The sequence below is a fragment of the Ambystoma mexicanum genome, chromosome 7q, assembly GCF_040938575.1.
Source record: "Ambystoma mexicanum isolate Mex_15411 chromosome 7q, UKY_AmexF1_1, whole genome shotgun sequence".
Lineage (NCBI taxonomy): Eukaryota > Metazoa > Chordata > Amphibia > Caudata > Ambystomatidae > Ambystoma > Ambystoma mexicanum.
In genome coordinates, this window is record NC_090941.1 from 41906179 (window position 1) to 41929546 (window position 23368).

The 23368-nt window shown below is 46.5% G+C and overlaps 1 protein-coding gene across 1 annotated transcript in view; it reads right to left on the minus strand.

The window, feature by feature from the left end:
• The window catches only part of CNKSR2 (connector enhancer of kinase suppressor of Ras 2), a 2376238-nt gene extending 2361669 nt beyond the window's left edge, over positions 1 to 14569 (minus strand). Inside the window, exon 1 of the mRNA XM_069639527.1 lies at positions 13712 to 14569. Coding sequence (XP_069495628.1) covers positions 13712 to 13775 — 64 coding nt within the window. The 5' untranslated portion in view covers positions 13776 to 14569. The remainder of the gene's footprint in view (positions 1 to 13711) is intronic.
• Positions 14570 to 23368: the final 8799 nt, after the last annotated feature.

Genomic DNA, 23368 nt, shown 5'->3' on the forward strand with positions numbered 1-23368 from the left:
AACAGATCAGCAGGGGAGAGGGGGAGCGAAGGCAGAAAAAAAGAGGAAGGTCTTGAGGTGCTTCCGGAACCGGAGATGGTTCTCCTAAAGTTTTGGAGTGGCAGGGAGGCTGCCCCAGCTGAAGACAGAGATCTACCCCCAGCTCGTTTCCTAGAAAAACAACTGACCCTGAGTGAGTTGGAGGTAGAGGAGCGAAGAGCTCGAGAGGGGAGGTATTTGCAGAGGGATAGCTGAAGGTATTTTGTACCCAGGCCCCAGAAAGCCTTGTGGACAATGCAGAGGTTTTTGAATTGTCCATGTCATGGAAAAAGGTCATGATCCGGACAATCTAGCTACTGGCCATGATCATGGGGGACAACATATGGGGTTAAAGTGGCCATGTCCACCTGGGACTGGCTTTGTGGTGAAGTTATTTGAAATTGGGATAGATTTGAAAGGGAAGAAAAATGTGGTCTTTGTAATAAGGGATTCTCTATTCGCCTTCTACATGCTTCCATGGAAAGCGAAGAGGGGCCCTGAAAGGAACCCCGCCTTCCCTTTCCATGGTGGCCATCTTGGAAGCAGGCTTCCATGGAAAGCGAAGAGGGGTCCTGTATGGAACCCTGCCTTCCCTTTCGATGGTGGCCATCTTGGAAAAGGATTTTCCTTCCTACATCGGGACGCAGCAGGCATCCCTGTGTAGGAAAAAAAAATATTTTTTTCAGCACCCCGGGTTCCCGCTCTGGGAACCTAGGGTGCTAATGGCCTGCATCCCCCATTACAGTGGCTGGAATGGGGGGATAATGGTCCAGAGACCTCATTATCCACCCTCGCTTCGCTTGGGCTGATAACGTGGGCTGCCGGGCCAGTATCCACCGTTCCAGCCCTGGAATGGAGTATGAACGCCACAATATTCCCATTAGCATAACACAAAATGCAAATGGAAATGTTGGAAAATCTTATTGAGTCTATGTACTTTACTGAGAAATATAAAGTAGATGGAGTCTATACGTTTTTTTTTTAGTTCTATTTTTTAACTGTGAAAGGTGGTTCCGAAAGGAACATTTCTTTTGTTGTTTTTGGATGTATTTTATTTTTGGCAGGAGAGCTAAGAATGAAATGTGGGGAGGAAATGAGGGAAGAGGCACCAAACACTAATATGGAGGGGTAGGTGGACTGGGGAAAATGTTGAGCGTGTGTTATTTCTAAGGTAGGGGGCAGTGTTTCTCATGCTCCATGATTAAAGCAGTGGTGGTGGGTCTTGGGGAGGAGGGATGGCAACAGCTGATGCCATTTTAAGATAAATAGTAGTTTTGCTAATAGTATGTACTGTGTACTAGATTGTTAATGGATAATGAGTAGGAATAGGTGTTGGAGCTGGGCAATGGAAATTTTGAAGTTGAAAGTTCCTAGATCAGTAGAAAATGCAGTTCCAAACTGTCCGCGAAGCACAGATCTCATCATGAAGTGCGGACGGGTTCTCGGACATGTCATAATGCCGTGCGCCAGCGTATGGTCATGTGGCACTGTCCGGAAGGTCCGCAAGATCTTCGTAGACGTCCACGGATGCAAAACTAGTTGAAATAGTTGAAATAGTTGCAAAATGTGTTAGAAGTGTTAAAGATGATTCTAGAAGGTGGGAAATGGCAGAGTGAGTTTTAAGGTGGCACTTTGTAAATTGGACACAAATATTGCTATATTGGGTAAGTATGATATTAGTAAGTTGTAGGAAAATAGCACACATTGGTAAAACCCCATGAAATTCAATGAAAAATCTTTGTTAAAGGGATGTTATGGTTAAGTTGCACTCATAAAAACCTATGAAATTCAATGAAAAACCTTTGTTAAGGGGACGTTATGGTTAAGTTGCACTAATAAAAACCTTTGAAATTCACTGAAAAAACTTTGTTAAAGGGCCGTTATGGTTAAGTTGCAGTAATAAAAACCTTTAGAATTCAGAGTGGGCCATATACTTTTTTGCAAAGTTTGGTGAGGATTCGTCCAGGGGGAGCGAAGTTATAAGCTGCCCAAAAAGTGCTCTTCCTATGGGATTAGCAACTTAACCATAACTACATGGCTGCTACCGCAGGCCATGTAATATATATATATATATATATATATATATATATATATATATATATATATATATATATATATATATATCCCCACGTCTGCATATATTAGATTAGCATTGTCAATCAGACCTTCGTGAAGAATTTGGGGTACCTGAATGTGGTTTGTCATAGTGTACCTGTTATTCTTTAAAGGATATGATTGAATCTTAGCTACGCCATCGCTGGTGTAATCAAACCCTTAAAATGGTTATGGCTTCCAAGGTGGCAGTTGTAAAACCACCAAAATGAACCCTTGTGACAGAAATGAGTTGACTTAACATCATCTAACTCCTAATAGGTGACTTCCTATTCATAAAAATCAAACAAGCGATGCACTGATCCTAGATGTATATTAATTGTTTAACCAAATGGGCAAACAGTGGAATAAATAAGCATATCAGAGAAGAACGCCCCTCTTAATACCAGTCATCCTTGTGATAAAGTCACATTGAACGCCCACTACTCAGGGGCTTAAGGGAGCTCTGAGGAACAGGGATGCCTGTCCACTGTTTGATGTGATACCTACAGCCCATCGTTACTTCGCAGAAATGTTTGGCCCAGAGTTATTTCTCATATCTATTTTACACCACACACTGCAACACTAGCCTCAGTCGAGAACTGTGCCATCTGCTGCACACACCATTATCAGTGTTTTCAATTGCAGCAATGACCTTTGGGCTGATATGCAGTTGCAGAAGGAAAATGCTTACCCTCCTCCCGACCCACCACTATTGGACACTGATTTAACTAGGAGGCATGGCAGCAGCTATAGACCCAGGAGTAGACAATTTCCATCCTCTTGACTTGTAAATTGAGGACACTTTTTTTAAGTCTGTGGCCATTACTGATACAGCCCTAACTAGTTCTAATCTCAAACAGAGAAAGACTGAGCAGCAATGACTCGTAAGGCTTTGAAGAGTAAGGTAACACCTGAAAGGGCACAAATTAAAAGCAGGAATATACAATCATGCTTTGGTGAAATAATGAGACAAAAAAATAATCAATCAGTGTCATTATTGAATAATCACTTTAATCATTATTCGTAAGAGCCCAGGGCTGTGGTAGTCTGGAGCAAAGACTGGAGGGAGAAGAAGCACAACATGGAGAGAAGGAACAATGAAGAGAAGATGCAGACACTGAAATTGTTGCTGGGAAGAATGAGACTAGACACTTAAACAACTTGGGTCAGTGGCTGCAGCAGGGTTTGACATCACTCTGAAAACATACCAAGAAGCACCTTCATAGATGGCCCAGAAGGACGAGTTTTGGCTGGAGGTTGAACATATCACAGCCTGACAAAGAAATATCTAATTAAGGGTGAGGAATTACTTGCTGTGAGAGTTTTATCACAATGTTTTTTGTTATTTACCCAGAAGGGTGCCATAAAGCAAGATTGTTCCAGCAGAAACTCATCAGACAAACCATCAGGTCCTACAAGAACATCCTGGTGGTAGCCCTCATGGAAGACCTTGCTAACATCCACCTCACATGGACCGAACACCCCCAACCAACCTGCAAATCTCTACTGGAAGCACTCAACACCACCCTCTCAGCCTCCATCGATCGGCACACGCCTCTGAAACAACAACAACGCACCCACAAGCCGAAACCAACAGCACCCTGGTACATGCAAGAACTCAACCTCAGCAAAGTTATCAAGAAACAAGAGAAAACCTGGTGCTGCTCTAGGACCACATCTGGCCTGGCACTCTTCAAGGATCTCTGAGCAACCCACTGTCAACTAATCAACACAGCCAAGGCCTTCTACTATAAGAACACCATAGCAGAAGCATACAACAAAAACAGGGCCCTCTTTGAAAGTGGTCAAGCAGTGTGTCATCCCGCTACCTGACACTGACATACCACACGCCATCAAAAATTCCACCACCATCAACACCTTCTTCATTGACAAAATCAGCAAGATACGCTAGCAGATGGACCCCAGCTCTGCATCCACTGACCCACCTCACATCCCTCCTCATGACATCTCCACACCCTGGGCAACATTCAAGACACTCATTCGAGAGGACCTGGCAAAAACCCTGACTGACCTTGAATCCACACCAAATACCGATGACATCCTCCCACAGCATCCATCCTCAAGACCCTCCCCGCAGTAGCTTTCCTTCCTACCTGGAGATCATCAACAGCGCCCTAACTCAAGGCACCTTCCCATTGACCCTAAAGACAGGGCAAGTCCTCCCTCTACTAACGAAACCCAATTTGGATACCGACAACCTAGGTGACTATCGCCCCATCACTCATTTTCCCTTTCTAGGTAAGATCATCAAGAAAGCGATAGCCACACAACTGCAACAACACTTTGGCACCAACAATCTCCTCCAAACGTACCAAACCGGATTCAGACCCAGATGCAGCACAGAGACGGCAACCATGCAGGTGGTTGACAACAACCTTAACATCCTTGACGACGGCCGCCAGTGCATCCTGGTTCTACTCAACCTCTCAGAATATTTCAAGACAGTAGACCACCAGGCACTCACGGACACCCTAGATTAGTGCATGGGCATCAGTGACCTTGTCCTACGCTTGTTCAAGTCCTACCTGGCCAACCACCAACAGTTTGTTCAGATGGACTCCTCTAGATCACCAATGCTACCCATCATCTGTGGAGTGCCACAGGGTTCTATCCTCTCCCCAGTGATCTTCAATCTATACGTGGAGCCACTGGGAGACCTTCTAGGTACACACAACATCCATATCCACCAATATGCAGTTGACAGACAGCTATACCTCAAGATCAACTCCATCAAGGATATCCACAGGCTCTAAACCTGCCTCTCGCTGATCCATTTGTGGATGTCCAGTGCATACTTGAAGCCCAACCCCTCCAAGACTACATTTCTACTCCTTACCAACAACACTGAACACCCAAATATGCAGACCAGGCTATCAACAATCAACCCTGAGGGCTTCAGACCCAGGCTCACCACCTGCACCAAGCCCCTGGATTCCATATCGACAAATACATCTCCATCAAAACATACATAGTTAAGAAAACCCAGACAGCTTGGTATCAGCTCTCCTTCCTATGGAAAGGCAAACCTTTCCTCCCCAAGCTTTAGTTCCACCATTCAAGCACGGGTCCTATACCACCTAGATGGAGGTAATTCCCTACTCAAAGGCCTCCCCTCGTCCCCTGAGAAGTGCCCTACCTTAAGCTGCATGCCTTATCAAGGGTCTATGCCAGTGGTATTCAAACTGTGGGGCGCGCCCCTGCGCGCGGCCGCAGGTGAATCCCTGGGGGGCCATGAGAGCCCAGCATGAAATGTCAAAAACAATTGTGGAAGAAATGGGCAGGGGCAGCTCACATGTGCGGGCTGAAGCATAAAACTATCTCAGGCACCAATGAAAACATGGCCCGCAGTTGTAAATGGATATTCATTACTTTAGTCACAGATGTTTCAATAGTACCCAAGGGGGTGCTTTGTGTTAAAATGTAAGTACATTGTGATATTTAAAGAATATGTATTCAGCAACAATGGTCAAAATTACTAACTGCATAGTGAAGTAACTCATCAAACTGTCCAACATTGGCCACAAAGGTGGCGGATTTTGACTGGCAGACACTAGCATTTTGCATTTTTGGTACAGGCATTGCCCTATCGCCCTATAGGCCAGTCCGAGCCTGGCGGCTCATCCATGATGGCGACGGGGCGCCCACCCAGTGGCCCCCTCACCCATTATGAAGGAGCTAAGGAGCCATCCCCGTGAAACAGTGAGCACTCCCTCAGCTGCTTTCTCCAGCTGCGGGAGTGCTCCTGGGCTGCCTGAACTGTCAAAGGGAAACACTATTTCTCTTTGACAGTTCAGTTCAATTCCCCAGCCGCACATGCTCACTGAGCCATGCAAGGCTGGGGCGTTTTGCTTCACCAGCATTGCATAGCTCATTGGAAATGCTGGGGGGGGAACTGCATGTCTCTATGTGCGAGGGGGAGCTCCTGCGCCTCCTGGCACATACGGACAGAGCAGCCTGGAGCAAGGCATTTCAGCACTCACACGCAGGCCAATGCAAAAGGGATGTTTATATTCTTTTTTTTAAAATTTAAACGTGTCTATGGATGCGTCTATGCTTGTGTTATGAGTGAGTGTATGGTGATGGATGCTCGTGTGAATGATAGTGATTGCTGTATGAATATGTGTGTGTGTGTGTGTGTGTGTGTTTGTTTTAGTCTGTTGAGCTGATTTTGGCAAGTGTTGGATAGAGGGGGGAAGTAGGGTTGTACACCAAAGGCATTTTAAAAATGCCTAAATGCCTTTGTTGCGCAATCCTGCTACCCACCTGCCAAAATCAGCTCTCCTTCTGAGGCGCTGTGGAGCCCAGGGAACAGCAATTGCATTTTTTATACTGGATTTCTATCATAGATGTCCAGTCAAAAATACAATGTTCTCCCCCTTGGCACCCCAGTGCCTTGCATACACACATAATCATGTTGATTGTGTTAGGCCAGTGGGGCCCAGGGGACAGGGATGGTATCTTTTTACTGGACATCTATCATAGATGTCCAGTAAAAAATGCCATGCCTGCCCCCTGGGCCCCCCAGCACCAATTGTAAACTGTTTGGCTATGTACCCATTTTTTTAATGTATGCTCTACAATGCAACATTTTAACCCATTATTTTAAAAATATTCATGGGGGGACACCCCCCCCCCCGAACCTCCTTTGATTGGTTTGGGCTCCCTTACTGCAATCGGTCGCTATGGCATTTTTGTGGGAAATAGTTATGCCTCTCCATTAAAAAGAATCACCTGCCGCCACTGGCCCTCAGACTGTGTTGGGAACGGGTTGGGGGAGCCCAGGGACTGTGATGAGAGCAAGATGGGAGGGAACCATGGGATAGTGGTGGGATCAGGGTGGGGAGAGCCCAAGGTGTGTGATGGGGGGGGGGAGAGCCCAGGGGCTGGTTAGGAGTGGGATGAGGGAGCCCAGCAAATGTGATGGGAGCAGGCTCAATACCCATTTGGCATTTTTGGGGGGGCACGGCCTGCCCATATTTTGCACCACCAGAAGCCAGGGCATGTGCAGACTTGAAATTGGCCGCTGCAAAAAAGAAAGGACCAGAAAACAAGCCTTCCCTCTCTACAACCCAAGACTATGGAACCTCCTCACTGTCAGCATCAGACTCGCCCCAACGCTCCTACAATTCAGAAAAGAACTCAAGACACACCTCTTCAAGGAGTCTCTCCTCCTCAACACCTAGGCCATCACGTTGCCCTGCGCACCACCTAACTCGCTAGACACCCTCCACCCTTCTCCTCCATGCCACCCTATACAGCTGTACCCCTCCTCTGTGCCCCTCTGTATCCTACCCCTGCTGTATATCTGTCCTGTTGTTACCTCTGAAAAATGCTCCGTTAAGCATCTGTACTGGTGTATAACTCTGTAAAATGCTCCATTGTGAATCTGTATTCTTGTATACCTCTGTAAAGCGCTCTGTTGCTTCTCGAAGCTAGGCCCATGCTCAATAAATTGCATAATAATAAGAATAATAATAATATGTGCCTGTGTATTCTCCTAAAGCAAGGAGGCAGAAGTAACTGCTTGCAGGAGATTGCCAAGTAGTGAGCCGGTCACTATAGCCCAACAGGACTCTCAAGTGCAGGTCTTACCTGGTTACCTTAATGTTTTTTCTTATGTTTCAGGAATGACCTATCTTTTCTCTAAGGCACAGTGCAGGCACATAGCACAACTGTACAAGAAGGTGACAGAGACAAGACATTGGTACTGGAACTAGCTTGAAGAAAAACCTCCTATTCAGAGAAAGAGGTATTCACAGGAGCAGAAAGAACAGAAAACTGGACTGAAGACCATTCACTGGAGCAGATGACTAACATAAAAAAACGAGAATAGGAACAAGGCGAAGACAAGAGGCAAGGAATAATGCAGAGCTGAAACACTGAGAGCCATCCTTGGGAGACCAGATAAGCCTGCAGGAACAGGAAATGTGAGGAAACTGGAGACAAAGGAGGATCCAGGAGCTTTGCAGTGGGCAGAATTCTGTTTTGCACTCCTTTTATCCTGTCTGAGAACATTTGGCAGCCTTAACTTAGAAGCTGAACGTGACCATCTTGATTTGTGCCGCGCTCAGGTTCCAGTATGACAACTGGGGCAGAGCTGTCCATCTGGGGTTGCTGCTTAGGAGAATTCCAGCTTCCACGCACGGGGCTTGAAGATTAAAGCGAAGATTGCGTGGGATCTTGGGTGCAGTCACAACCCCCCGCCCCCTCAGCCCCCCACCCCCCACCATAAAGGCCAATGGTAAGCCATGACAAGATCTGACATTGTCAAAAAGTGAACAGGGCACTGTAGCCCTAAAACATAGATTGCCAATTTGCAAGCTGGGCACTTTCTGCCTAAGACTGTGAGTGAACAAAAGAGGGTGTTTGGTGCTATATCCCTAAGATTGTAGATCATTACAACGTAGACTACCTTGGGTTGATTATTAATTCCATAGATAGATCCTTGAGACACTTTGAGTGAGCCTATCCTGACACCTACATGAAAATAATCCTTATATGTAAAGGTATCCTTAGTATGTCCAGTGGTCATGCCCTGAGGGCTGATATGATAGGATATGGCATTTATAACGCGCATGTACACAAGTGTTTCCCGTAGGAATTAGTCCCACTCATCCTGATCAAGTTAATAAAGATGGTTGGATCTTTGTTTTTGATTCATATGAGTTTTGTTGGTCATTAACCACGCTCTCCTGGAAGCCTAAACAGGGGAGGAATCAACTTAGTGATTACTCCATCGATCCCATCTGTGTAAATTAAGTGATAATCTAAGTAGCCTGAATGTGCCTCCGAGGGGCAGCCAACATCACACTTGGAGTCCTGAATAAAATGAAAGTAGTGTAATAGTTATGTCATTCACATTCCAGGTAGTTAAACTTATTTTTGCCATTCTTCTCTTTCCTTTCGCTTGTTCGCTAGTTCACACCTGTATCTCATATGTTTCCCATGTTTTCCTTCTCTCTAGAGATGTCCATCAGATGCCATGCTTCCAACTCCTTTACTGTAGCTAGTGCTCTGCAAAGAAAACCATTAAAAATTTGTATGTGCTCCCAAAAACCAATATGCTACTCGTGGCAAGCCGCCTCAACCATCAAGGTTGTGTAGAGCAATAACTGTTGGCCAGAAACCGAGTGCCATGTGTTGTAACCCAGTGCTCTGCGGCTGACGTTTTGAAATCCAGGCCAAATCACTATCTTCAAATGTTCCTGTAATGTCCTTACTTTAAAAAATTGGGAGAACTTAGAACTAGGTTATTTGCTGCAGCAACTGGTATTTAGAAAACAGAATGGTACTTCAGGGCGCCTCCCTTCTCACGGACACCCCATCCTGTCCTCCTGAGATTTGGTCTGTTGTGTACGTTAGCAACTGTTGAAACCAGATTATTCAAACTTTACCCCTTCTTCTGCAGTTGATCTGATCATTTAAAAATAATGTAATGGTCAGTCGCCTCCATTCCTCTGGCTGACAACATTGCTGATGTGCACAAACAAGCTAAATGCTAAAAGAAAGCACTGTATGAAAATATATGAATGTGAGTTTTAATCTACTCCCAACGCTCCACCTTCAGATGTGTTTCCGTGGGTAATTTAGCATTTCTGGAGCCATAAGGCCTGAGTTCTTATCCTGCATACCACAATTTTCCAAATGCTATGAACGTGGCTATCTCCAGGGATTCACACTTGACAACCTAGGCTAAATCAATGCCCCTCTTTGCTTATGTGAAAAAATTATATCATCTTGAGCAAATGCACATTTCTTCACTGCCGCAGTTCAGCAATATGTGTGATCTTGGGCAAATCACTTTACACCTGTTAGTTCTGTTCCCTTGCCTGACATAATACAGGGTACTTAAAAAAGGCTGAAAGGTAACAGTAAGTATTAATTTAAAAAAAAAGAAACTTGACATGACTCCAAGACAGTGGATATTACTCCAGTGTTATAGACCTCAAACTCACTGGGTACCAACCATAAATTGTTCTCTAGCCTGTAGACAGTTGGTCATTGGTCAATAAATATCAATCAATTACACCGAAAGATCTGAGTTCATATTTGTTTTTCAAAATTAACCAAATTGTGAAATCTTGGCCACCTCACCGTTTTGTAATGCAGATGTTTTTTTTGGTTGAATAGCCCCCAGTCTTGCGGCCCATCCCACCACTGCCCGCAATCATTTCACAGTGCATATATCTGTGATATACAACATGGGGAGATGGGTTTACTCATGGTATTACGATTTGAACAAATTGCATGAGTTTGCACATCTATGTTCTTACAGTATGCTTCCGCTCCCTTCTGTGCTAAAAATATCTGGGCGCACTCCCGATCTACATAGCGACCCTTGATCTTTCCAATGCTTTTAACAGGGTAGATTGGGATAGATTACGGTGGAAATTGCACTGCAGGGGATTGCCAGAAGATTTAATCGTCCTTATTAGAATACTCCATTCACAAACTAAGAGTGCGTTTATCTGCGGAAGGGCATGTGACAAGGTCAATTGAAACATCTTTGGGATTACCACAGGGTTGCTTACTTACCCCTTTACTATTTAATATCTATTTATCAGATATTGACTCCCTTCCGACTCATTTCCGGTGTTCTCCCAGTGTGGTGGGGTCATCTGAAGTCACATTGGCTGGCATGTGCCGATGATTTTCTTCTTAATGACCCCACTCCGCTTGGGTTACAAAGAAAATTGGCCCTATTTTTTTTATTTTGCAGAGTGAAATAACCTTCTAATGAATGGATTGAAATGTAAGGTCCTGATATTTCGTAATAAGAGGGTTTCCAAACAATTGTCTTGGGAGGTTGGTGACCAGAGATTGGTTAAATCTCTAAAATATGGGCTTTTACTTGTATCGATCACCAACAATTATAGCTACTAAAGCTACAATAAGAGTGAAGCAGATTCCTTACTTCCACAGATGAAGAGGGTTTTTAGAACGTATTGTAAATGTTCAATTATTCCTTTAAAGTAGTTGTACTGTACGAAGGTGGTACCTTCTTTCATGTGTGGCCTGGTGACAAGCTTGTATGCACTAGATGCATTGAAAGAGCACTATGGCCAAAGGCTTTGGGTCTGCCTGTGGGAGTCCCTACTGTAAGTATCCGCCATGAACTTGTCCTTTCTTCATTGGGTAGTAGAGTAGTATGGACGAAATTGGGACTCCCGCCAAACATCTTGGATGTGGACTCACAGAGCCTTTATTCTGATATTAAGAATAACTTGCTGGGCTACAAGACCTCCTCTTTCAATGCATATGTGGGAAACATGTCAAAGCTACACACGTGTATTGGTAGCGATACAAGCGAACTTGTAGCAAATCCAGATAAAGTAAAGTTACGCTTGCATCAGTTTGATTGGTGCGCTTCGATTGATGCTCTGCAATCTTATTCCCATTATTCGGATTATGCAAAAATGCAGAGACGAAGGGGGCTCTTGCCAAAATATTTGCTGTGATTTCCTTGTCATGAGAGATTCCTATCTCTGAATGTCAAACTCAACTGGCTCCATGCATTGGGAATGTTGGGCTCTAGGTTGGGCATGCCGAGAGAAGGTTGATACTGCAGAGGGCGTAAGCAAAGATCAAGAATTGAGTCGGTAAAACACCGTGATTTACGGTTCTATGTTTGTAAATTTAAGGACGTTATGTAAATGAACTATGAAGGGGGTGGGGTGCGGCGATAGTTTATGGAATAATCTTCTATATGAAAATAATGTTATTGCTCTTAAAATTATGCAGATTTAAAAAAAGAAATGCTTGCCTTTTTAGTTGATCGATTCGCTTAATAGTGTCCACTAGTTTCTAATGCGTATTGTATCGTATTCTTCCATTTGTCTAATATGGTATAGGATATTTCTTATTTATCTAGATTCTGTTTTAAATGTTATACAATGCATTTGGAAACGTTTCATTGTATTTAAACCGATACACAATAAAGACATAAAAAATGGGATTGCGTAGAAATATGTCAATGAAATGATGGCAAGAAGCACTAGACATAAAAACTGGACTAAACCACCATGGGCTGCGCTGGGGCTGGCTCTTTGATCCGGCCCTGATGAGGGCCAGCGGATACGTTATTTTCTTTTGGCGTCAGGGCACCTGATTTCTAATTCTGCCGCCCCCACCGAACCTAAGTGTGTGACTGGCCCACATATCTCTACCTCCCTCGTCCCCTATCGCCCACAAACGGTACATAAAACGTATGGAGCACTGGAGAGATTCCCCGTGATCTCACGTCTCACTCCTCCTGTCGGGTCGCCCACTGCTTCACCAGGAGTCCCTCGTGTCGGAGCCTAAGTGGGGGCGGCATACGCGGCGCGCTCACGGGCTCTGCAAAGGATCAGTGTGCACGCACAGCCTGGACATTATATCCACTGGAGAACAGCCAGCACGCGCGCCCAGAGGCATGCATTCCACACGCGACACAAGTGGACATTTTTGTGGCACGCGCGCAGCCCCAAAGGATGACAACCGCTTGCATGACAGTACAATAAAGTTTAGGTGATATACAAGAGAATGTGCGTGAGCCGTACGGCCGCCTCTGGAATGTGCAGGACTTAAGTTGGACGCAGCGGGGCCATGCACGTCTATTATTGCACACCGGCACTCGCAACGCGTGTGGCTCTGCTGCGAGTTCCGCCTGCTGAGAGTTCCGCCTGCTGCGAGTTCCGCCTGGCGACCGACTGAGCTACAACGAACACACCCCGTAGTGCATTCTCCCGAGTGACGGACGCGGTGGGCGTGGGCAGAGCCTGGGCATCACGGGAGTGCCCCGGGTCGGAGCACCGCGCGTCAGACCAAGCGTCCCCATGTAAAGCTCCCTATGTGATGTGCCATCCCAGAGCTGGGCGTTAGGGCTCTGCCCTGGCACGCTATCGCCCACTGCTCTTTTCGAAACAATGCTAAACAAACTATCCCATAGCACCTAAACAAACAAGCTGGGAGCGCATAGCACATCATCTCCGTGGAGATGCCCGAGAGACTGGGAAGTACTGGGCAGCAGACACTGGCCACGAAAAATGGGTGACACACAGGAAAGGTTTGAACAGCAGTGTGCGAGAAGCCATGCCTCCTTCTGGTATGACAAAACGGAATAAAAGTGACTAGCGGAATCCTCGTCCGAACACCAAACCCAAAACATATGACCGCATCCCTTCGCCCCGCCCACACATTTTGCCCGCCTCTCACATGCCTGCCCATACGTACTGTAGTTGGGTCCACTGCCTGGCCACCTCGCATGCCCCACCATAAGTTGCGTCACCTGTCAGCCCAAAGGGGGGAGGCGGGGAATAATCAACGCAACCACCCACAGAGGGGGCTTTTTGGCAATAAACTCACCTGCCGCCCAATGTCCTTAAATGGGCACGCTCACTTTTTCAGACATAAATACCTAAAACGGCTAAACACGCCGGTCCTCATTGCCCCTCTCGGGGATGAGCACTTCACATCCAGTGCCTGGCCTGCTAGCTCTGGCATGCCCGTGGCTATCAACTCACTCTAGCATCATGTCTCCGCGTGGGTGCGTGTGAAGCAACATGCAATCAGAGATGGGTAGCTCCGTGCCATGCGTTACCTTTCATCCAGTCCACCACTTGGCTCGGGGCCCATTTACTAACAGGTTCCATGATCAAAGCCATCGCAGAAGTCGTGGGCTCACTCCGTGCTCAGCCAAGCAGCAATGATCACCAATGCCCAGTTCGATGCAGTCCTCCTCCTCCTGCGCGGCACGGAACCTCACCCTGCCCTCCTCTCCGGTCCAAAGGAGTCCCCGGGTCCCTAGGGTGGGCAGGTGCTGCCCGCAGCGCCCGCCCCGCTCCTTTTACCAAGGGGGAACCAGCCTGAAACGAGTGAAAAACAGGAGCCGTCGCCTCCACCACCGCGTCTGCTCCAGCGCTCACCTCATCTCCAGCAAACGGGGATTAAAGGGGGGGCTGGTGCTGGAAGAGGGAATAGCTTTCGATTCAGGCTTGTAGTTCTCGCGGAAGGGGCTCCCGTGCCCCCGTCTCCTCGGGGTAGATGCCGGGGTTGATTGAGGCAGGCAGCGGAGGTCTTCTCCCGTCCTCCGCCTCCTCAGCCCCCACGCTCCGTTTGTGCTGCTTTCCCCTCTGCAAGCAGAGCCACCACTAACGTAACAAACAGCAACACGCACCATGCACAACACACACACGCTCTCCCGGGCGGAAATGACGAGCGTTTTTCACAGGGACAGCAATATTCCACATTTTAGCACTCCAAATACATATGTGTATTGATCCTCCTTATTTTCTGCAGTCATGCAAACGCCCCGTTTCCCGAGAAAGATTCTGGCCTGTCTGCTAGTTCTGCTCGTTTGCTCATCTGTAGCAAGGCGTCCTGCAGAGGTGCAGGGAAGGGGGCTGAGCAGTGTGCATTCCTGTACATTGAACTGTGCGTATCGCTCTGGAAACGCTCGCGCGGGAAGCCGCCTATTGCGTGTGCGCGTTTTCTACCTCAATGCGTTTGAGTGAATCCACTAGTCGACGAGAGACCCCCCCACCACCCCCCGCACTGCCTGAGAGGTCGAGACTCACAACCAAACGATATGCCCGCCCAACAGATGCCAATAATAGTCGGAGCATCGCCTGAGGTGGATTTTGAGGATCCTCGATAAAGCCCAAAGTAGAGTGAAATGGGAGGGGCTGCTACGGGATATTTCTGTAAAAGTGGTTGAGTTTTGTTTAGAAATAAAAGCGACTCATATCCGTGAATGGTAATTTACGGCTTTGTGAAAAACTGAGGAGACTATGGGGCACCTTTTTGCTGGAACAATGTAGTGACCACTGCACTGGAAAGCATATTGGGAAAGTACCGTTGCTCAAAGCAACCCACTTCATAGTCAAAATGACTGCTGTTGGCCAATAATTTCTCTTCAGCCAATGGTCTACAGGCGAGTCTGAGCGTGGGCATCATAGCGAACAAGAGTCTGGACACATTTCTGCAAAGTCCATAGACTCGACAGCTAGAGGATAGTTTTTGCAAGACCATTATATTGACAGGCTCAGTTAATTGGGAACCTTGTGAAAAGCGTATTTTGACAATCCTTGTTTCTTCTTAAGCCTTGAGCGTCTGCAGTACAGTGACCATTCTCTAGACCTGCATTTACTGAAGACATCACAACCAAAGACCAGTGGCAGATTTAAGGCAAAGGGCCCCGTGGGCAGCACCTGACACAGGGCCCTAGGTTGGCAGGTCAAGGAGGTGGAGCTTTGGGTGGGCGGAGTTAATTGTGGTCACAGTGCACAATGGCAAACTTTAGGGACAAAAGCCATTTTTTCTTAAGTTGCCTTCATTACAGTTACCTAGTGGTCTGACTAACTGGAAACAGCTGGGCCTCCTCAGCAGGCTTTGCTATTAATGCTAAATATTGCAAACCTAGAGAACATCCACGTCCTTGTAGCAGAAAAGTGATGTCATTCAGTTTGTGCGGGCATTGCTGCAGCCATGCATTGCAAAATGGCAGAATTGCATAGTATTAAGCTTTTGCTGCACGGTTTGGAGAGTGAAAACCTCAGATCTCTATAAGGGTGTACTAGTATGGAATTACAGAGCCCTTTACAATATGTTGAATCTGCGTGTACTTTGGATGCAAAACAGATCAATGTGGACGGTGTTAAAACACAAACAAGAAGATCATTGATGTTTGTGACAACAGTGTGATGATGAGCTGCTTGTGATCGCTGCAGGACCAGATGCTGTATCTATTAGTTTATTCATTTGATTTTTTCCCCAAAAGATGATAGAATGCGGTGACACTCCCCAACCCTACCACACCCCTATGTGCCCGATTTACAAAACGTTTCCAATGGGATTTTTCCATTGAAAAGTGCTTTTGTAAATCAGGCCATATGGAGCATACTAGGGTAGGGCGGTGCTCCGTAAACTTCCTAAATAAAGGAAAAGTAAAAAAAAGAAAAGCAACACAGAACAACGTGCTGATATGGATTGTCGTAATATTTAAAAACCTTTGCATTGCAGAATGTATTTTGAAGGAGATACTGACATTTGTATATAACAAAGCCCTAACCCTGTGACAACTAACATGCAAAACACGCCACTAGAACTGAGTTTTTTTTTTCATCAGTGACCAAACCCCTCTTCATTTTGCACCAACCTTGTTTGGCTTTGTTTATGGTGTGAAAGCTGTTGCATAAAAGCCTGCCATGTTCCCTCAGGGCTCACAAACAGTGTTAAGATCCACAATGAGCCACAAGGCGATGGCACGTGTACTCTCTATGGCAGCAGTCAGGGGGAAAGCGAGCAGAGAACTTGCTGCCACAAAGCAGGCCCGCCACAGCAGAAAGGGCCCTGTGCTGTGTGGAAGGGGGGGGGAGCTAGCACAGGGGCCCGCTCGCCATTTGTCTGGCTGACGACTGTTAGATCCGCCTCTGCCAAAGACTGCTATTGTTTCCTGAATGTTTATCAACTACGTGCAGTGGTGGACAAACATCACACGGAGGCTACTTGAAAAGTAAGATGTTGAGTGGGCGGCCAGCCTCTTAACGCATGTCCTAGCCCTATCACTTGACATGGTCTACGGCTGGGGCTGCATTCCCACGAATCCAAGCTGTGTGATCTTGGGGGAAAAAAAAAAGTATGTCCCTGTGCCTCTCTGTTCCATCATCACCTGCAGGTGAGCGCATTTTAAACAAGCTAATTGCGGTCAGTAAGTATTATCGAAATAATCAGGAAATACAGACACATCCTATGGTATATTACACCAGAGTAGCAATTCATCACATTGCTGCCCACCGCACCCCCAAATGTGGCTTAGCGAGAATGTTTTTGACTTTGGGACCCCAAGACCTTAGTGCAAATCTCAGCTTCTTCACTTGAACAAACTGTGCCATCTTCGGGCAATCATTGTCTTCCACCTTCCAACAAACGTGTATTGTGTAATAGTTACTAAATCACATTGGGGCTCATTTTCCATCTGATAAAATCATGCATCAAAAGCATCTGTAAACTTTTACATATGATTATTACGTTCCACCAACTTTAGCATTATTTTTATGGCAGAGCGGGGGCACAAAGCAGAATTATTTCTATGTACTGTATGTTGCTTGACACATTTTATGCTGACTATCAATAACAGATCATTTTGGATCAATAATCAATAACAATCTTTCTTAAATTTGTCAGTATTGTTTCACACAACACGAACGCACGGCAACAAAATGAAATTGAGTGTCTTTACTAATACAAATCAGCATTTCTTAGCATCAAGCTCATCAACAGGTATACATTACTCATTACATTACAGCTTGCATATGTTGTGAGATATGCCTTGAAACCATCTAATTCACCACAAAACGCCCTTGCACATAACTGCTGAACCCATATGCATGCATTAGTAATGGCCGAACCCCAAACCCTCACCCATAATGATAGGCTCACAACTTGTTTCAAGTGTTGGCAATAAAAAGGCCGTAGGATTTTATTGTACAGATATGGGTTATGACACAATAACAATATCACATATCATAATGGTATCATACTTTTGGGCACCGGGTCCTGAGGTTACCCCCTCGGACCCGTGTCGCCTTCTTGCGTCCCACGACTTGTTGTGGGCACCGTACAGTGCCTTGTACTTCTTTTTGTTCTTCTCCCCTTTTGTAGGGTGGGTGGGTTCTGTGGTAAAGAAGCAAGAAGATTTGGAAGACACTGAGTAAACAGTGAACCTCCTGTTTGCTTGGGTCCCCGTTCAGGGTCCACAAACAGATTGTGTTTACTCTCAGCATGCTGCTCTCATTTATAGGAACCTGGGAGTCCCTGGGTCTTTGTTGTGCATGTGGTGGGGGCCGCTGTTGTCACAGCCCCCGGCCGGATAGCCGACTGTCTGACCCCCTGGTGGGGGCAGATCTTTGAACCTGGGCCCTGCCTGATGGTTGTTTCCTTATGGCGCTTAGCACCTTGCTGTTTGGAGGAAGGGTGCGATGACTGTTCGCACCTTACCCTTCCGTGGCTTTTGTGCTGCCGGGACTGCGTGTCTCTGTAGCTGGGGGGAAGGAGAGGAGCAGGCGCGGGGGGTTGGGGCTGCCCCTCTCCCAGCTGTCGATGGTAACAGCAGTTACCCTGCCTCGCTTGTGGGATGCCCATGCAGCATTGCCCATAACTGCTGAACCCATATGCATGCATTAGTAATGGCTGAACCCCAAACCCTCACCCATAATGATAGGCTCACAACTTTTCAAGTGTTGGCAATAAAAAGGCCGTAGGATTTTATTGTACAGATATGGGTTATGAAAATAACAATATCACATATCATGATGGTATCATACTTTTGGGCACCGGGTCCTGAGGTTACCCCCTCGGACCCGTGCCGCCACACACGGGCAGGTTCCCGGCTGGCCGTGTTCCCCCAAGAGTATGCCCTAGAGATAGCCTCTGAGAGCAAGAGTTGTATTGATTTCCCGAAAGAAATGCTCCATGCCCTGGCTAGACAGATGGGTGCCGTCGTCGAGAAAAAGGTCTGGGTTGCCTAGTGTAATGGCTGGGTGTTTTATGAAACCCAGTCCTCTAGTCGTACAGAATCTCTCTATAGTCCTGTTCAGTTTTCTTCAGGTTATGTCTATAGATTTGTAGCAGTTGTCCCCTAGCCATTTCTTTCATGGTAAAATGGCTGAGAAATATATTTCGGTACCCCTCCAGTTGTGTGAAATTCCTGGTAGAGAGGAGTACATTTCTTCGCATAGGGTGCTTCTAGCTGTGTTGACTAGGTCGTTGCCCCCTAGATGTATGATCAGGAATTCTGGTGGGTCCCTGTATGCCACCAGTTCCGCTAATGTTTTGTGGACGTCCGCCCAACGTAGGCCTCTGTATCCCCACCAGGAAGTAATGGTGTTTCTGAAAGGTGGCCCATCTTTAGTCTCTTCTGCCCATCTGCCTGTCCTGAAAACGAATGAGTGGCCAACTATCCATGCTGATTGGAGTGTGGTCCTCAATTCGCCTGTTGTTTCTGTGGTGGTGGGAGGGAGGGAAAAGCAAGACAAATTATTAGGGCGGATGGCTATATTGATTGCGGTCTGATATATCTTTTATAACAGTCTGACTTCCATCCCCCTATGTTTTTTAGTAGTTGCGGTGCTAAACCTCCTTGACATGCAGCGGTGGCGGCACCTATCCTGAAGGAATGGGTGCCGAAATGTTTGGGATCCCACCCTGCTCTGCTGATTGCTTTCATCAGCACTCCTTTAAATTGGTAGCGGCTTAGGGCCGATGCATCCTCGTGGATTAAAAAACTCCCCCCCACTTTGGGTCGTTGTGCGTAATAGAGGTTGGCGATGCACACCGGACAGTTTGTTGCCTCATCAATGCAACAAATATTGATGGTTCTTTTTGCACCCGTTTTCAACTGTTGCATTTCTATATTAACACTCTCCTGTCTCACCCTGATTTCCATGACGCCCAGGCTGTTTGTGGCCTTGATGCTGGAAGCGATGAGTTCACCTACCTGGAAATCCCCGAAGTAGGCTAGGAAAAAGGCTGTTATAAATAACATTATTTTGTAAGGGTGCCAACATATGGCTTCCAAATGGCTTGCTATCTGTACCAGTTTGGTGAAATCAAGGGGTCGGCGGGTGTCCACTTGCGGCCCCTCCATTCTGCCCCATCCCTTCATTGCATAAGAAATGAGTGTGTTCTGAGTGGGGTCTGAATCGCCCCGATTTTTCGTAAAGTATGAGATTGCCACCAGGTGTCTTTTTGCCCAGTCCCTTTTGAAACCTTGTTCCCGGGCCCATTTTAAAAATACTTCTATGTCTTTAATCGTTATTAGTTCTACGTGGTTTAAACCTGTGGCTTTGAATACTGTTTGCAAACACTTACTGTACTGTGTTGCTGTGATGTTTGCCACCACCCTCTCTGCCATCTCTGTTAGGAAGCCTGTGAGGTTGTTGGCACCCGTTGTTGTTGTGCCTGATTCTTGTTGGGCATCCCGGCCTGGGCTCTCTGGCGCTGGCGTTGTTGCCAATGTGTAGCTGGCCCCCTTTTTAGAGGTGCCTGCTTTGTATTGGTCATCCCGGCCTGCACTCTCTGGTGCTGGCGTTGATGCCAATGTGTTGTTGGCACCCGTTTTATAGGTGCCTGGTTTTCGTTGGGCATCCCGGCCTGTGCTCTCTGGCATTGGCGTTGATGCCGTTATCCTTGTCTTCCCATTATTGCCCAGCATTCTGCTGGTATTGGCATCATCTGTTCTTGGGCGTGCGGTGCTAGCTCTCAGAATCTTGTCCACTGGAAGCGAGATAAGGCATCAGCAATGTTATTATCTGCCCCTGAAATGTGCTTCGCTTTGAGTACAACGTTTACTTGTAGTGTGACTGTTGTAATGGCTCGTAATACTTTTAGTACTAAAGGGCATTTCGTAGACCTTCTGTTTATGGAGCCCACTACAGCCATGTTGTCGCACCAAATCAAAAGTTCCGTATTCGCTAGTCGCCTGCCCCAGATGTGTAATGTTAGCCAGATGGGGAATATAGTAAGGTGATGTTTCTTGTCCACCCTGCTGTTTGCCATGAATTGGGTCAGTGTCCTGCCACCCATTCAGAGTCTGGTATGGCTCCAAACCCCTTGCTCCCAGCTGCGTCGGTGTATAGGACCCTGTTTGACCGGGTACTTAAAGGCGTTCGCCAAAGTACAGACCCGTTGAAATCTCTGAGGAATTTTCCCCATGTTTCCAGGTCCTGTTTCACCTCTCTGCCTAGTCGGATATGCAAGTGTGGTTTGGTGAGTGATTTGATTTTGAACTCCAGGCTTCTGGAAAATATCCTCCCTTGAGGTATTATTTTGGATGCGAAATTGAGGCTGCCTGCTAAGGATTGTATTTCCTTTACAGTCCCCTTATCTCTCTTTATCAGGTTTTGTATTTTAGCTAGGAGTTCTGATATTTTTTGTTTCAGGGATTCTGCAGAGCACCTTTGCCGAGTCTATTTCGATGCCCAGAAAGATTATGTTTGTGTCTGGTTTGGTGTTTTTTTCCCCCGCTAGGGGAATTCCCCATTGAGTGGCCATGTGCTCCAGTTTTGTTAAAGCCTGGCCGCATTCCTCGGAGTTTGGTGGCCCTATGACCATGAAATCGTCCAGGTAATGCACTATTTTTGTCCCTGTTCTCTGCTTTAGGAATGCCCAATAAAAAAAGGAACTGAATTGCTCAAATAGTGCACAGGATACTGCGCACCCCATGGGAAGGCATCTATCTACGTAGAAGTTGTTGTTAAAAGTGAAACCTAGCCACTGTTGTGACTCTGGGTGGACGGGCAAGAGTCTGAAAGCAGATTCGATGCCCAGTTTAGCCATCAAAGCGTTTCTGACGCACTCTTGTATGAGCCTTACCGCTTCTTAGAAATGCGTGTAAGTTACAGCGGATTCTGTGTGTGGGATGCCATTGTTTAGAGACTGGCCTTTTGGGTAGGAAAGGTGATGGATTAGTCTCATTTTTCCGGGTTCTTTTTTGGGGACCAGGCCTAGTGGAGATATTAAATAGTCATTTATTAGATCTTATTAGAGGCATGGCGTCCCAGGGACCTGCTACCCTGCCCAGTTGCAGCTCTTTCTTGATTTTGGTTTCTACTATATGGGGGTTGTCCCTGGCTGACTTTAGGTTCATCGGGATGTTTTGTGACCCAGTGCCCTTAAATGGGATAAAACACCCTTTGGTGAAACCCTGTGATATTATCCTGCTGGTTTCTGTCTCTGGGTAGCTGGTTAGAGCGTCCAGAAAATTGCCCGGGTTGGTTCTAAAATTGGGATTTCATTCTTTCTTGGCTGGTAGTCTGGTGCAATTGCTTGTTGCATGGTCGCCGTTGCAGTTTGTGCAGGCGTGTTTGTACCAGCATTTTTTGCCCCATGTACACTGGTTTTTCCCAAAATATCTGCATGGGATGTTGGATTTGACAGGCTGCTGTTTGTTCTGTCTGTGAGCATTATTCTTAGCCGCCCCAGGCTGGTTCCTCCGAAAGGGCTGTTCCCCTTTTTTGGATCTATCAATGTCATGGGATTTGCTTACTTTCGAATTTTTGCTATTTTTGGAAGAAGAATGCATGGTATCTTCTTCCTGGGGAGGTTTGGCGTTGAGGGTGTATAAATCGTCCTGGACTTCATCCCACTCGATGGCCGGTCTTTCTGACATGCTCCTCCTAAATCTGATGTCGTATGCAAGCCATGTCTTCCCCTTCTGTGTTACGTTTACTTCCCTTATTTTATCAACGTATGCCCAGATCTTCCTACCATCCCTGGGAAATTTTTCTTCATATATTGTTGCTAGTATGGCAAAGGCCTGTAACCAGTTGTCCCAGTTTTGTTCGACCTGGGCGTTCCTTGCAATGGCTTTCTCTTCTATTTTTTTGGGATCTCTAAAAGCGTCTTTCCCTTTGTGCTGTGCTTCTATTAGGGAAAAGATTTCTATAAACCCTTTGGCCCATATGGCTTCTTTGATTGTGGTATCAATGTTCCATGCAGGCATCTTTTGTATCTATTTAATATCTCTGTTTGGAAAGATTTCATTTTTTGTTCTACTTGCGCATTACAGATTGATATAATGTCAGCTGTATTGCTGCCGGGTGTCCCTGTCGCGCCTGTGTTATCTGCACCTGGCGTTGTCCATGCTTTTAGGGCACCTGTTGGATCAGTTGCTGGAGTTGTGGAGGCTGTTGCATTTATAGCTGTGGCAGCTATTGGCAACTGCTGTACTTGTTGTGGCGGAGTTGCCATCGGTAGTGTTACGGGTGGATTGACAACCGGTATAGTAGGTTCTATTGTGATGGGGGGGTTTGAGGGCCCAGGTTCCCTTGTGGGCGGCGTCTGTTTCCCCTTTATTTCTACCATTAGTTGCTGTAATTCTGTTATATTCTTGCATAATTTTGACAATTTTTTGGTACCTTTTCTGGCGTCTTTGGATATTTTTCTCTTTTTCAATGGTGCAGGAACCTCCTCCTGGCTGGGTGGGCTGGTAATTCCTTCCCTGGGTAAGCCGTACATGTTTTCTCTAACCCATGCCCATCCGTAGTGCTCTGCTGCTTCAATGGCTGCTAGCAATTGTGGTGATTTGGGCTTCTGCGCCGGTGCTGGGGGTGCCCGTGTTTTCCGTTTGGGCCCCATGCTTTTCTATGCCTGCTATAGGAAAAAGAAAAAAGGGGTTTTTATCACAGAGTTAAACCGTTGTTATCGGTGAGTTCTTTGCGCCTGTTCTATTTGTTGCCCGTGGTGGGTAACTGTTGAC